The 13,833-nt window shown below is 42.9% G+C and overlaps 1 protein-coding gene across 4 annotated transcripts in view; it reads right to left on the bottom strand.

The window, feature by feature from the left end:
- Nucleotides 1-13,833, bottom strand: part of ZDHHC8 (zinc finger DHHC-type palmitoyltransferase 8) — a 123,174-nt gene that overhangs the window by 27,496 nt on the left and 81,845 nt on the right. For all 4 annotated transcript variants that reach the window (XR_007506724.1, XR_007506725.1, XR_007506726.1 and 1 more), the window contains one exon: nt 1,431-1,552. Coding sequence is in view for 1 of the 4 variants with exons in the window: in XM_049805796.1 (XP_049661753.1) it covers nt 1,431-1,552 (122 nt within the window). In the remaining 3 variants the exon portion in view is untranslated. The remainder of the gene's footprint in view (nt 1-1,430; nt 1,553-13,833) is intronic.

Raw genomic sequence — 13,833 nt, 5'->3', positions numbered from 1 at the left:
CTTTAAATGCAAAGTCCAAAATGAAGAACTTGTTTGCAAAGGAAGTTAGACAAGTGCAAAGGAAGGTATGAATTTACAATACCTTCGGAACTGATCACTCATAGGGCATGGTGAGTGCCCAGCTGCAGGCTCCGGTCTGAGGAACTACATTGCACAAAGACATTAGATTCCCAGACTGAGATTTTCAAAACTGAACAATTTTATTCCAGCTCTCCTCCTACCAAAGGCAAAGAGCATGTATGCTTTCAATAACCTCACACCCAAAGCATTTTAGCTTAACCACTGCTATCTCTGCTGAGATGGAGGAACTTTAAAGTCCAGGAAACTTGTTAAAAGCTCTAAGTGCTTAAGCTCTTTTGAAAATCTCACTAGCATCTATTTGTACCTTTAAGCACCTAAACAGTGCATCACTTAATCTTGCACAAATGAATGAATCTTGACTTTGCCTTAGTTTGCCTTTACACACAATTATTTCCTTAACTGGAACACTTAATCAGGGGTTCAAAAGCCTTAGTTGAAAGGAATGACAGACACATGCTCATCATTAGACCCTGCTACCTGGAGAAACCTGGCACTTGCTATTCAGGGAAGCCAGCAGGACAGGTACCTTGTTCTTGTCAGGTAGCAATTCAAAATAGATATTGAATTCAGTGGATAGAGGTGAGAAAGCACAGCTTGCAGAAAGCACAGATCCATTGGTTTAGCAAGACTGCCTAGAGCAGTCTCTGCTGCAAACTGCATGTGAATAATTATTAGAAGACAGATAAAATTAGGTGATAATTCTCTCATTAGGATGTGTTAAAAGAGATAGCTGCACTGTGGTTTCCATTACAAAAGCTGAGCAATCTTTATCCTATTTAATCAGCTGTGAATCAGTACTAATTTAAGCAGGCATATCTTTCTAAATGTATACATTTTTAGATACTCTAAGGCAAGCCTTGATCATTATGTTTGTTTAGCATTGAATGCTTTTGCATTTGTTTTAAGGCTTTCTGGAAGGTCTGGTTTGATTAAGCTGCTTCAGAAAGTTCAGCCTCTCCCCTCCACCATGCTCTGCTACCTATTGTGAAGACAGGGACTTAAATCCAATGTGCCAGCATGACACAGGGGATGGCAATTGCAATCACATCAGTCAGGAGAGCTACTCAAGGAGAACCATTCTACGCAACCCTGTGCCCTCGACTGCCAGTCTGAGCAAGTGCAAGGACAACTGACTCCTCCTAGCTCAGACGAGAGGTGGAGGGTATCCAGCATTTCACTACCATCCCACCTCTACTGCCAGCTGAGTATAATAAATAAATAAATAAATTCTACAAGAAAGAATAGCAGAAAAAAGGGGATTAGTCAGCAAACAGCATATTTGGATACCTGACACCTCCTTTGGCTTGGGTTTTCAAATCCCGCCCCCCAACAGTCCCATTCTCTGTTACCTCGTGGGAAAACTCCAGGGTCCATGAAAGTTGCCATGCTGAAGTTTGCCAGTACAAACAAGAACACGAGCCCATTGTACACTGGGATGGCTGGGGAGATGGCTTTTGTCAACCAGGGGCACCTATGGAGAAGAAAAGTTATAGGTAAGGGCTCTTTTGGCTGTAACACATAGTTTCATCCCATTCACCACCTTCACATAGAGAAGTAGTCTTGTCCCCTCCGTGCAGCAAGGCTGGATATGCAGTTTAACAACAGAAATTTCTATACAGCCAGTTTCAGTGATCTAAAGTACATCTCTGTAAAGCTGCTTTGTTCCATAGCACAGAAAGCACCAATTGTTCACATGGCTCATTGGGCTTTGCAACCCTATTGCATTATTTGCAACCTGACATTTTGCTTCTCTGTGTAAAAGCTTCATCCCATTGTTGCATTTCTGTTAACCTTCTGTATAGCCTTGTTGCAGCTGGTGTTACTTTCAATTTTCACTGGTGTAAAGCAAAATAGGATTCTTAAACCACTGATCTCCATAGCAGGTAGAAAGAGAAGCACACTACTTCTCACTACGCTTCCCTGAGTGGTTTTCAACTCCAAGTAACACCCAGAACCAACACTACAAAACCTCTCCTTGGGGGAAATTTTAGTCAGACCAAGCACGGGCTCTGCAGGTGTCAGCAGAATATAAGAATGCAGTATCAAAAATAAAGTGGATGTCATCTGCCATGTGAACACTTTTCAGAAACACTGGAAAGGCTTGCTGCCCACCTGGCAAACGTAACTGAGAGGAACTGAAGATAAAGGGTAAAGGAGAAAAAGTAGGAGACTTTGGAAAGAGGATGGAGAAATGCCTGTTAGTTATAGGAAACCTGTTCTAGCTGCAAAGAGCACTTCTCACCAGCAGAGAAGGGCAGGACCAAGGCAGAAAACAGACTGTCTGACAGGCAACTTTACCCAATAAAAAGCAGTGTTTATTCACTCAGACTTTTATAGACCAAATCTACTTCTCTGTTCTGCATAAAGAGGTTTGGTGTTATAGGGTTGCTGAGGGGAAAAATCTGATCAATCTCATGAATCTTGCAAATATAAACAAGGAAAAATGTGGGAGAAAGAATGTCTTTGAAAAAAGTAAGGCCCCTGCTGAGTGGCTCCTTAGATTTCTACCTGCCTTGACAGCCAGGGACACCTCCAAAGCTGCTAAGCAGACAGCCATTCAACAGCAATACCTTGCTGCCATTAGCATAAATCATACATCAGCCCACATATTCTGGATTGTATTGTGCCAGAATTACATCTACAGTTGAATCTGGTTATCTGCCAGGCTGAAGCCTGCAAAGAGAAAGAAAAAACAACAACTAGCCTTCTCCCAAATCTAATTCACACTGGTTTTGCTACCGATATCCTGTTTTGAACAGCTGAGAATGGTGTTACTGACCTTGAAGGGACACTGTTAAATACACTCTTGTGGCCAGCATTAGAAGGGTACCACATTTTCTCCTCCCATTTCTTTGTGAGCAGACAGGAAGAGATTGTTTTGTGCTACCCTCCTCTTCACAGCCAGGCTTTTAACATTGCACTGCTGCAAACTGCTTTTAAAAAGACCTTTCCTTGCGCGTGCTTCAATCAGTCTGGTCTGGAGCAAGTAAAAGATGGACAAATCCCACCCAGGGTGAATGAACTGTAAAGCCGAGAGCAAGATCTGTCTGTGGCGAAACCTCCAGGCTGACTAGGTGAGAAAGAAAAAATAAATCTTCTCACTTGCGTAAGGATGCTTTACTATAGCCCACAGCAGGGGGAACAGAAGCATGGGTTTCTCCTGGGACTGGTCTTAGCAGGGAAAGGCCCAGGAAATTAACACCTACTAAGAGAATAGGAAAGGGCTGAGAGCTCAGTGGAGGAAAGCTGAATTCCTCTCTGTTTCTCTTGCATTTGGGATCTCATCCAGGTGGTCGTGGAGCTTGGGTAAAAGAGTACGTCTTGTAGAAGAGAAAGCTGATGGAGATGAACTAGCTCAGGCAGACCCAGCTGAAGACAGCTTGACTCCATGAGGTACACTAATAGCCGTACGTTTACCAGGAGGTGGAATTTCAACATGCAGCGAGGTCATACTGACTTGCTGCCATGCTCAGTTTTCCTCAAAGCAGCTGCCGATGACTGAAAACCAAGGCAAGGCAGAAGTTTCTCAATTGCCACGAAATGTGCTGCAGTGACTTTGCCAAGCAAGCTGCAGGCCTGTCGCTAACAACAGTTTCTGCCAGATCCTTTGGAGGAAAGCAAAAGAAATCCTGAAATAAGCAGTTATAGAATGAATTCTACCCAGGGAAGGGTTCTTCCCTCTAAATTACAGTAAAATTAGATTCAGTAATGGGCATGACTGACTTCATTTCTTCCCATGAAGAAATTGCCTACACAGAGAAAGATTATGAAGTTACCCATTGCTTGTCAACCACAGAGGAGAGATTTCCTTGGCAGTAAAGTCAAGTAAGTTGGCAAATCAAGGGACAGGAAACTCTTTCTTACAGATAACTAGTTACTCAGAACAAGATTATAATGAGAGAGACTGTCTAAGATGATTAATGTAAGGATTTGTTAATGTTCTTATTTGTAATTTACTTTGTCATGTTCCCAACAAATACATCAAAATACTAGGAAAAACTTTAGCCATAAGCTAAACTGAACAGCTAATTTAATGGGTAAATAGTGTATCTGAAAATACTTCACAGAAGTTGAAATAAAGGATAGAGTGAGTCATTGTACATATTAGCCAGAAGGTCTCTTCACAGTCCTTCAACTTTTTCTTCACAAAATCTTTATGCAGCATCACAGATCACATAAGATTAGATGGGACAAAAGGGGCCTCATTTGTAAACTAGACTGACTGATAAAAACTGATGTGGAGATCAAGTCCTGGCTTCTAACTGTAAAAAGGTCTGAAAAAGAAAATAAAATTGCTACTAGGATTCCCACAAAATGATGCACCCTCCTTACCTCTCTCCCCTAATGCACACATAATTTTAGGCAACGTAACAGAAATTCTAATCCAAGTCCGGCAGACTGTTTTATCACTAATCCATCATGCAAAAGTCTGGCTGCTGACCCTCTGTGCTCTCTGCCTCAAGAAGGAAGCTGCAGAAATGTTTGAGCAGGACCTGTAGTGAGTTTCTTTATACTTTGTGCATATCCTCTCTCCAGGAGATCTGCTTCCAGCAGCAATAACACTGATCTATGGGACAATCTAGCTGAACTTTTCAGTTGCTTTTTCTAACAGAAGTTGTTATGAATCTAGATAAACAACACATGGATTCAAAGCTTTCTTTGGTTGTTGAACTCAAAATTTCAAGAGGCTACAGTGTTGTGTCTTCAAGTCATCTCACAGTGGAATATATAGCATGAAGGGTACCACAGATTTTATAGGGCCATATAAATTAAGTAGAGCCAAGAGCAGTGTATAGTCGTCTAATGGAGCACCACCACCAGATTTTTCTGACAGAAAAACTAAACCCCAAGATTTCTGATGTGCACTGGCATCTAGGAGCAAAACCACCAAGTCCTAACCCAGAGCTTTTCTATTACAGCTTAATTATTGCCAAAGAAAGCTATACCCTTTGTGTTTGCTGGAGCACCTGCAGAATCATGGTCATTGCAGAGGTCAAAGGCAATATCCTTGGACCACTGAAAAGTTAAGTGATGGAACACAGCACTAGATGTGCTATGACTTGCTTTTTGCATAAGCAGTGACATGCCTCACCTGGCATATCTACAGCTCAGAAGACTCTTTGTTCCCCATGGCCATTATTCCTCACTGCACAATGAACATTTAAGTTCAAGGTAGACGTGAAAATGAATGTACGATGGGTGCTCTAATCCAAGTTAGTTTGGATCCCTCACTTGAACCAGGAGACCTGATGGATAACATTACTACTGTTGCAGGTACCAGCCATGCTGTATCAAGAACTGCGCAGGAGAGAAACCTTCAACGGTTTTGTTTACTGTAGAAATTAAGAGCCAGCACACGCCACCGTGGCATACTAGAGATAATTATGGATCTCAAATTCTTCTGAATGAAGCACACAATTACACAGGCAGCATTTTCCTCATAATTATACTTCTCCGACATAGAGTGATTCTGCTCATAACTCAAAGAAGAGTAATTCAGGGTGACAGATTTAATCTCATTTATCCTATTTGCTCTTGAAACCCTATCCTAATAAAATGGAAAGTTAAAAAGATTAACAAATAGGATAACACAAGTTGCTAGGTGTCAGATAGACTTACGCATCATCAGCTGCCTTCCTCTGCTAAATTAAACAACAAATAATCCTTTTTGCTCTTTTGCTTGATGCTTTGTAGCAAGACATGTTTGTGTCTTATAATTATGGTTCACCTATAATTAAGTAATTGAATAGGACATTTTTCTTGAATCCTGCTCTAAATTAAGATTTGGTGTTTTTCATTAAGCCCTTACACATGCTTAGAGAGGCAGTAGGCCATAGAGGATGGAGCCTGGGATTTCAAGAACTGGGTTTTAGTCTTAGCTCTGACATTGGCTTGCAGAGTGACTGAAAGCCATCTGCTTCCCCTCTCCGCCCCAGTTAGGCTTTTTGCAAATGAGACATGAACTACTGACAGACCATCTTCCCCACTGCAGGACAGAGAAAGAATCACCTTTGATTTTGCAGATCTCAAAGCGTCTCTGTTAGGGCCCTGGTGTTCGCTTCCCTGGAGCCCAGCTCTGGGCACCCACGACCCTCTCCTGAACTGGGCAGGGTTGAGGCACACCGCTCCTGTTGCCGGGCTGTTGTGTGAGGATGTGTCTGTGATTTACGTAGTAAACAAGGCCAGTGGTTCGTTTTACACTCTGCTTGGAGCACAACAAGCATGTGTGCACACAGGCCCCCTTGGGTTGCTGGATGCCTGGAGGCTGGAGATGAGGAGCAGAACATGGTCCAGGAGGCTACAACCCTTCTCTTGCTAACAGAAGGACAGTGAAATCTGCTTGTGTAGTGCACAGGGAAGATGTGGGAACCTCAAGAGTACAGAGAGGCACCCAAACTTTGGATACTTACCCACACCTAATAAGAAGGCCCCAAGGATTGTCTATTTGGCTGCTCAGATGCACCTAATGTTTGATCTGAGGCTACCACACATCCCTCCCCTCAAACAGATGGCTGATATGCAACAAAACAATTTATTTCTCCACAAATCACAAGGCATGGGTTTATAATGCGGAAAAGGAAGCATCTCTTAACTTGAATCAACTTCTCCCACCATTAGAGTGGTAAAACAGTAATATGAAATAGCCAATTCAGTGCATGCAGGTAGAAGCAGCTCAGTGAAGTAGGGACTAATTAGTTAAGAGGGGTCAACAAGCAAACATCAATTGACTAAGCACTGGTACTAATTTCACTGAAAACTCTCAAACTGTGTCCATAAGTCTGTAGCAGCCTGTCCTGGTTTGATTCATCTCCAAGAGTTTCTAGCCAAACGCTGATTGTTAAGAACATGTACCAGTTTGTGTACTGTAAAATCCATGTAAACAATTTCTAATCGTCACCAGATCTGACCAAAGATCTACCATTTCTAACATTACCCCAATATCCAGCAACCCTGGGAGCTGGACCCAGTGTACTGGGCTGCCTGAAAGCTGCCCTACCCTGAAAGGCACAACAGTCTGGATGGCTGAGATGATACGTCAGAGGAAGGACAGGTACACAGAGGTTAAAATCTTGCAAATCCAGCACTGTACCAGCTGGACCATAAATGAAAGGGTTATCAACTGACTGATTCTGAACACCCACATTTTAGAAGAATTTAGAATTAGATGTAATCATTGTACCCTAAAGCCCATTCCACCAGTGTGTATGTAGGACAGAGAAGGTGCAAGACAGCACCCTGAAGGCTGTACATTGTCCAGTCTGCACCACACAGCAGAGGAGGGCAGAGCTCTCTCAGTCTTCAGCAGTGAAAAATCTAACACGTTTCTCACATATCCCAGCCTGGGTGAGATTTTTTCCATTTATATGCTCTTTCCTACCCTGAAATTACAGAAAAGTACCTTTCTGGAATAGTAACAGAACAGAAAAAAAAAAAAAAAAAGCTCATTTTCCATTTTTTTGTCACTACCAAAGATAGCTTGCAGATTATTGTACGTCTAAAAATATTTTCCAAGGTGCTAAGACATCTGTAGGTTTAACAAGGCATCACTGGAAACAGTCAGAAGAGAATGTATCTGAGTGTCATAACCAACATGAAACAGAACGGAAGGTCTTGTGAAAATAGCTGGAGGTTCAGGACAGCCAGGTCCTTTGTTCAGCTCTGTCACATCAGATTTGGATAAATGAACTAATTTCTGCACCATATCTTACTCATTGGCAAGATTGCAGATAATATATTGTTGCCATAGCACTACATCCTCCCTGTGAGTACAGCAGTTCTACTGATAGAAAGTGATATCAAAGTAAAGAATAACAAATCTGAATGTTACATTAAAATGGGAAAAGGAGAAGTAAATGCTGCAGAACTTACTACTGAAAAACAGAAACTGAGTGCCACATGGAACAGCTCATGCTGGTGATAAGTGGGAGATATCAAAACATCTGCCCTGGGTTTCCAGGTGCAGTTATCCATCACAAGAGGCAAAAAATCCCCCCAAACCCCACCACCAAAACCCTCATGAATTTCATGAGCTCCTTCCTAATTGAAATATAGCTGAACACTAGATACAGAGGTTCAAATCCATCACCTGCTTAACTGTGCTTAATGATTCACAAGAAATGTTCTGGGCTGAAATTCACTCAGGTTTAACAAGAGCTGATGGGGTTTCAGTGAACCTTCCATTACACCCTGGACTCTGTCCAAAGGCTAGTAGTTCATGTCTGGCAATGTATAGATCAGAGGAGCTAAATCAATTAAAAAGTCAACTTGAGATATAATGGTCCTTGGTGAAAAGTATTATCTGGGCTATACATCACCCCCAAAGTAAAATACACTCTACGCTTTTCACAAGCTGCTTGAAAGCTCTGGAGCACGTTCCCCTTCTCCCTTTCTAAATAGTCTCCAAGTATCTGAGAAAAGACACTATTGTCATGTGAATTGATGTGGGAGAAATATAGAGAAGAAACAAGATTACCAATAACTAATTCTGAGCGAGACAACCACAGGGGTAAACATATCCATTATCATCCTCAAGTTCAGAAGCCATCCAGCCATCCCAGACTTATTTCACAGGCACAGATTGACCCTGCAGCCAGTGGGCAGGACATACTTTTATGAGCTACACACACAATGTGACTTTACATTGTGTGCGTGGTGAGCAGACAGGACTGGATTGTGCTGGGCTCAACACATATGCTTTGCAGAGATGTTCTCTGCATGCTCAGTAGCTGCTGGGAGCCCAGAAACCTGGTAGAGCACCCATAAAAGTAGGAAAGACGTCACTTACTGCTGGGAGCTGCATTCAGTTGCTCACAGCAGCAGGGCTTGGGCAGGCAGGGGCTGGGGTCATTTGCAAATACAGATCAAACCAGCAAACTCCTTCTCTACACAGTGCTTTGAAATTTGCTTTGTCCTGCAGTGAATTAAGGACCTACACAGTGTCAGTTAGCACTTACTGATATATATGAAAGCCCAAGACAGAGTTCTTGTTTAGATATACTTGTAAAGGAATATGCTATAATAATGTAGCATCACTTGAAATGCCCAGCTTTTTATTTGCACCTCAAATTGAAGGCATTCATTGCACATTGATTCTATGGTATACATAGGCTGGATTTCAGAGTACACAATAACATTTTTATATCAGGAGAAGGATAATGCTCACATCAAAGTGAGACAGTAGGTCTTCACAGCACTTCAAGCATCTAATGGGCTGTAAGCAGAGTCACCCCGAGCAGCAGTAAACCCTTTGGTGCCTCATGAAAAGGAGCCAATTGTCAGTGCATGGGCAAATCAGAGCAGACTCTGAGTGCAAGTTACAGAGCGATCCCACAGATCAAGAGACAAACCCCCTTATGTGAAGCTCCCGGGTTTGCTTTCTCAGACCTGGACTTTGCAAAGCCTAAAATGTCACACAAGCTGGAAGTGGCAAGGACAAGTGTGATCCAGGGCTTCTAAAACATGCACCAACCTTGTATCCGTACCATGCTGACCAGCTGGAATCGAACCCCGCTTTTTCCAGCAGCTAATAAGAGACCTGAGTGTATGGGTGGTCTTTGGTTCACAACAGAAGAGGAGGACAGTAAGAAGTCACTGCAAAATAACCACAGCAGGAGAGACACTAGTTGCCCTGTCACACTAAAAGTTTTAAATCCATTTGGTTAGAAAAAGAAGGAACTGCTGCCCAGTAACATTCCTTTGCAGTTCTGTCTGGATATGGCTGGCCACCAGCATCTCTGTACTGCAACAGCTGAATGACTTCCAGCCCATTCCAAAATTCACATAAGGGAATTATCAAGCTGCAGAAACCTTGCTAAATGGGAAATCGGAGACTTACCTCCAAAAGATGCTGTATGAACCAGTAACTCATAACACAACCAAGTTACCAATGCATGTGGCTGCACTGCCCTCAGTCTATGCTCCTATGTGCACCACTTCCAGCAACAATCATAGTCCAGCTGCCCAGCACAGCGTCCAGGGAGGTCAAAAGATACTTCGCAGTGTCTGAAAGGGATGCACATGCTACACAAGCTGAGTTTTTCTGAGCATTTTCAAAGATGCCATGTAGAACGGAAACTTGTGCTTCTAATTTGTAAACATCAGAATTATTAAATGAATTCCACATCTGCTATAGCACTGCTAAAAAGAGACAGCCCCTCATCTTGAGTCCACCAGAGTCCTATTTCCTTGAGTAATGAAGAACACAGTTATTTGAGTTTTATACCACTAGTGACCCTCATGATCTTCCAGACCTCTCAGCAATCCGTAACCCAAGTTTTTGTTGGATAGATCGAATTGCACTTGCCACATCCCATGCCTCTCTGATGGAAAAAACGCACAGGATAGCTCCTCCCTGACTGAAGGCTCTTCTCCAGTGGTTTCCCGATTGTGCTCATCCTTGTCAATACATGCATGAATCCACCAGCAATGCAGAAAGGTGAGGTGGACTGTTCCTACAGAGTTGCGTTCTAAAATAAGCTCAAATTATCAGCAGCCTAACTCAGACACGCTTGAGGTGATCCCAGCTATGGGAACAGAAGGATTTGTACAGACTTTGCTCACTGTATTCCCCAGCCACATACCGGCAGAACACATCTAGTGCACGTTCAGTGTTGGAATTCATGGGATAGTGGTGTAGTGGAAGCAAGGTAGGTCATTACAAGTATGCTGTGATGAGAGAAACAGGTAAAGAAATGTTATGAGATAAGGAGGGGGATGGTAACATCAGTGAAAAGATACAGTCTGTATTAACATGTGTTAATTTGACTTTTTAGATACTCTTTTTCCACATGAGCTTAGTAGAAAGAAATGAAATTTCACAAGATACCATCCCTTTACAGCTACTGGAGAAATTACTTAACTAAAAGACAGCATCTATTAGATTAAGGTATGTGCCACTTAAATTAACAATGAGCCAATATGCATAAGAAACATTCAATATGAGCTCTGAACTCTGCGATTATGCCCTCACTGGATTAGCAGACAATGGGGCGACTTAATGTGCTTTCCAAGATGCAGGGAAAAAGAAGAAAAGCAGAGGACACCAGCAGAGACGGCCCATGTCTGAGCTTAATCCTGGACAGCCTGGGTGTCAGGGTGCCTGTCACAGGTCTGCAACAGAGCACAAACCGCCTTGTTAAAACTCCGCATTGAAAAAAGCTGCCGGGGCTGCTTGGGGTAGTGGATACTAGTAGGGAATATCTTACTGGAGGACCTTCTCGCTCTACCATGCATGCCACTTGCTTCATGAACCGTCAGTGAGATGCCAGCCAGCCCTTGTCAGGGATTTTGCATGGCCTGAGCTGGAAGGACATAAAGGACCACCCAGCTGCAGGCAAGGTCTGACATTGCTGCCAAAATTCAGGTGTTTGGGGAGGGCATGCACCCTGATATCCAGCCGGCTCTGACAAATCTGCCAGCTGCTCTTTGCAGTGCTGGGGCAGCTAGAGAGAATTGTACAAAGGAGGGGAAGGAAAATCCGGTGAGGCTGGTAATAGCAGTTAAATTTCTTCCATGACTTGAGAGAGCTGTTCAGGAAATTTACAGCTAATTAAGACCAGAGGTTCTTGCAGACTTGTCTGGATCATGTATTTGCCTTTGAAATCTGGAAACAATACCTGTCCGTGGCCTGAATAACACGCTTCAGAGCTGCTACGCAAGTTCTTTTATCTATGCAATAGCTTGCTTATGCAGGGAAAGGAAGCCAGTTCTAATTGGAACGCTCTTGTTTGAAGATTTCTAGACACATATGCAGCAAAATTACTGCAGTTATTGCAAGGTTTCCCTGTGTGAACCAGAAAGATTAGGGACTCTATATTTTACAGAAGAGATGAACAAAACAAAGAGATAGAGGAACCTCTATTGCAAATAGATGCAAAAGATAGGGCAGAAAGTGTAAACATTCTCATATATCAAGTACTGGAGCAACTATATAATAATAAAACAAAAGCCTCTCTTAGAAGCCCATCTTTAATTTCCCTCTGGAATATCCTCCCGAAAGGGTTTTATGGAAATGTGAACTGGGAGCATGACATTTATATACCTTATTCTCACTGCACTGAAGAAGAACATTTGCATAGCTGGTATAAGGGGGCCCTAATATATTAAGATTTTAAGTGGGGGGGGTGGGGTGGGGTGTCAAAATTACTTTAGCTGATATTTAAGAAAAGAAAAATGCAAGAGACTTTCATGTTTCAACCTATAAAACAAACCGCATTTGGGAAGAACATGCACCTGTGGCCACCTGCCTTGGGATGTTCTACCCCTTCTCAAGCCACCAGCTGGTACCAGCCACCTCTCGAGACAGGACATCAGCGAGTCAGACTGTTTTGGCAACACCTTTAATCATAAACTGGAACAGAGCTAACAACTACGGCCAAGGTAACAAAACAGAATAGGACAGGTCATCCAATTCAGCACCCTGCTATCACAGACCCCATGCATACCACCTCACCCGGCCATGCACTGTTCTGAAACCAAGCAACAGTTTATACACCAGGTCTTTTCTCTGCAGGATGGATGCCAGCAACAGCAGGGCAGAATTGGGGTCCTCCCGAACCAGTTCACAGCCCGTTTCTGCTGGAGGACTGGGAGTCTTTCAGGGCACAAGGACACAGCTGAAAAATCCTCATTTCTTCCAGCAGAGGGTAGTGGGACACACAAGCCAGCAAGCAAACGTGTAAGATTATATTGCAAACAAGAAATGTATGCAGTTCAAAACAAAACCAAGGGTGCAATAACAATAATAAAACAAAATTGCACTGCTTAGCCCGGTGGAAATGTTATCAAACTAAATGTATTCCTCCATTTGCATTCATCAAATGAAGAAACATATCAAACCTCAGCTTGTTCTCATTATCCCCACCCTTCCCCAGTAACATCATCATCTTAATTCCCCTTTCTAGTTTTGGGAAGTGACACCCCCAGGCAGCAGCAGGGTCAGAACAGCCTTCTTCTGAACATCTCTACTAGAAATCTGTCTTCTTTTTCCCTCTATGGAGCTATTCTCCTTCCCTTGAGTCTCCCAGAGAAATCACTGAATAACTTTCAGGCTCTTTTTCCTCTTTTCTCCCTCCCATCGCTCTGTTGCTAAATTAGGTGACTGAGCAGCAACATACATGTCCTCATGCAGCAGAGGAACATGGTGCTATTGCTGGTTTAATTTGGGTGCGTGGCAATGCAAAGGCATTCTCAAGTGAAGTGCCTCCACAGGTTTTGCAGCCCATGGGCAGATCTGCAGGTAGATGTCCCACGCTCAGAGGCAAAGGTGACACATGCAGGAAATTCACAGCTGTTCCCACGCACTCTCTCAACAAATAACAAAAAGAGCCACTAAGGTAGAAGCACAGCCACAGTCTTCTCAAACTATTAAATGACTGTGACCTCCTGGCTTAGATTAAGCATTTCCAATTTTAACAGCACAAACCAAGCCCAAGTCCCAAAACTCCCCTGCCTGCACATCAACGACTGCAACATCTCTGCTTGCCATCTAACAGGATTAGGGCAGGCTTCTGGAGCCAGCTTTTCCTGCAGGTAAAATCTTATTACAGGACCTATCAAAACCAAAAATGCTTTGGGGGAGCAATAAAAACCTAAAACGATCTGCAGTGACTGTCACATTAACAGTCATTTTTTTAATTTAAATGATGAAACATAGCATGGCCATCTTAGGTCTAAATGTTTCTGTCAGCTTGGACAAAATATAAAGGGAGTCTTCCAATATTTGTTTTGGTGCACAGGTACTCAATTCAGGTT

Source organism: Accipiter gentilis, chromosome 7 (genome assembly GCF_929443795.1).
Source record: "Accipiter gentilis chromosome 7, bAccGen1.1, whole genome shotgun sequence".
In the NCBI taxonomy this organism is placed as follows: domain Eukaryota; kingdom Metazoa; phylum Chordata; class Aves; order Accipitriformes; family Accipitridae; genus Astur; species Astur gentilis.
The sequence above is the reverse complement of the archived record's forward strand: the minus strand, read 5'-3'. Positions and strand labels throughout refer to the sequence as shown.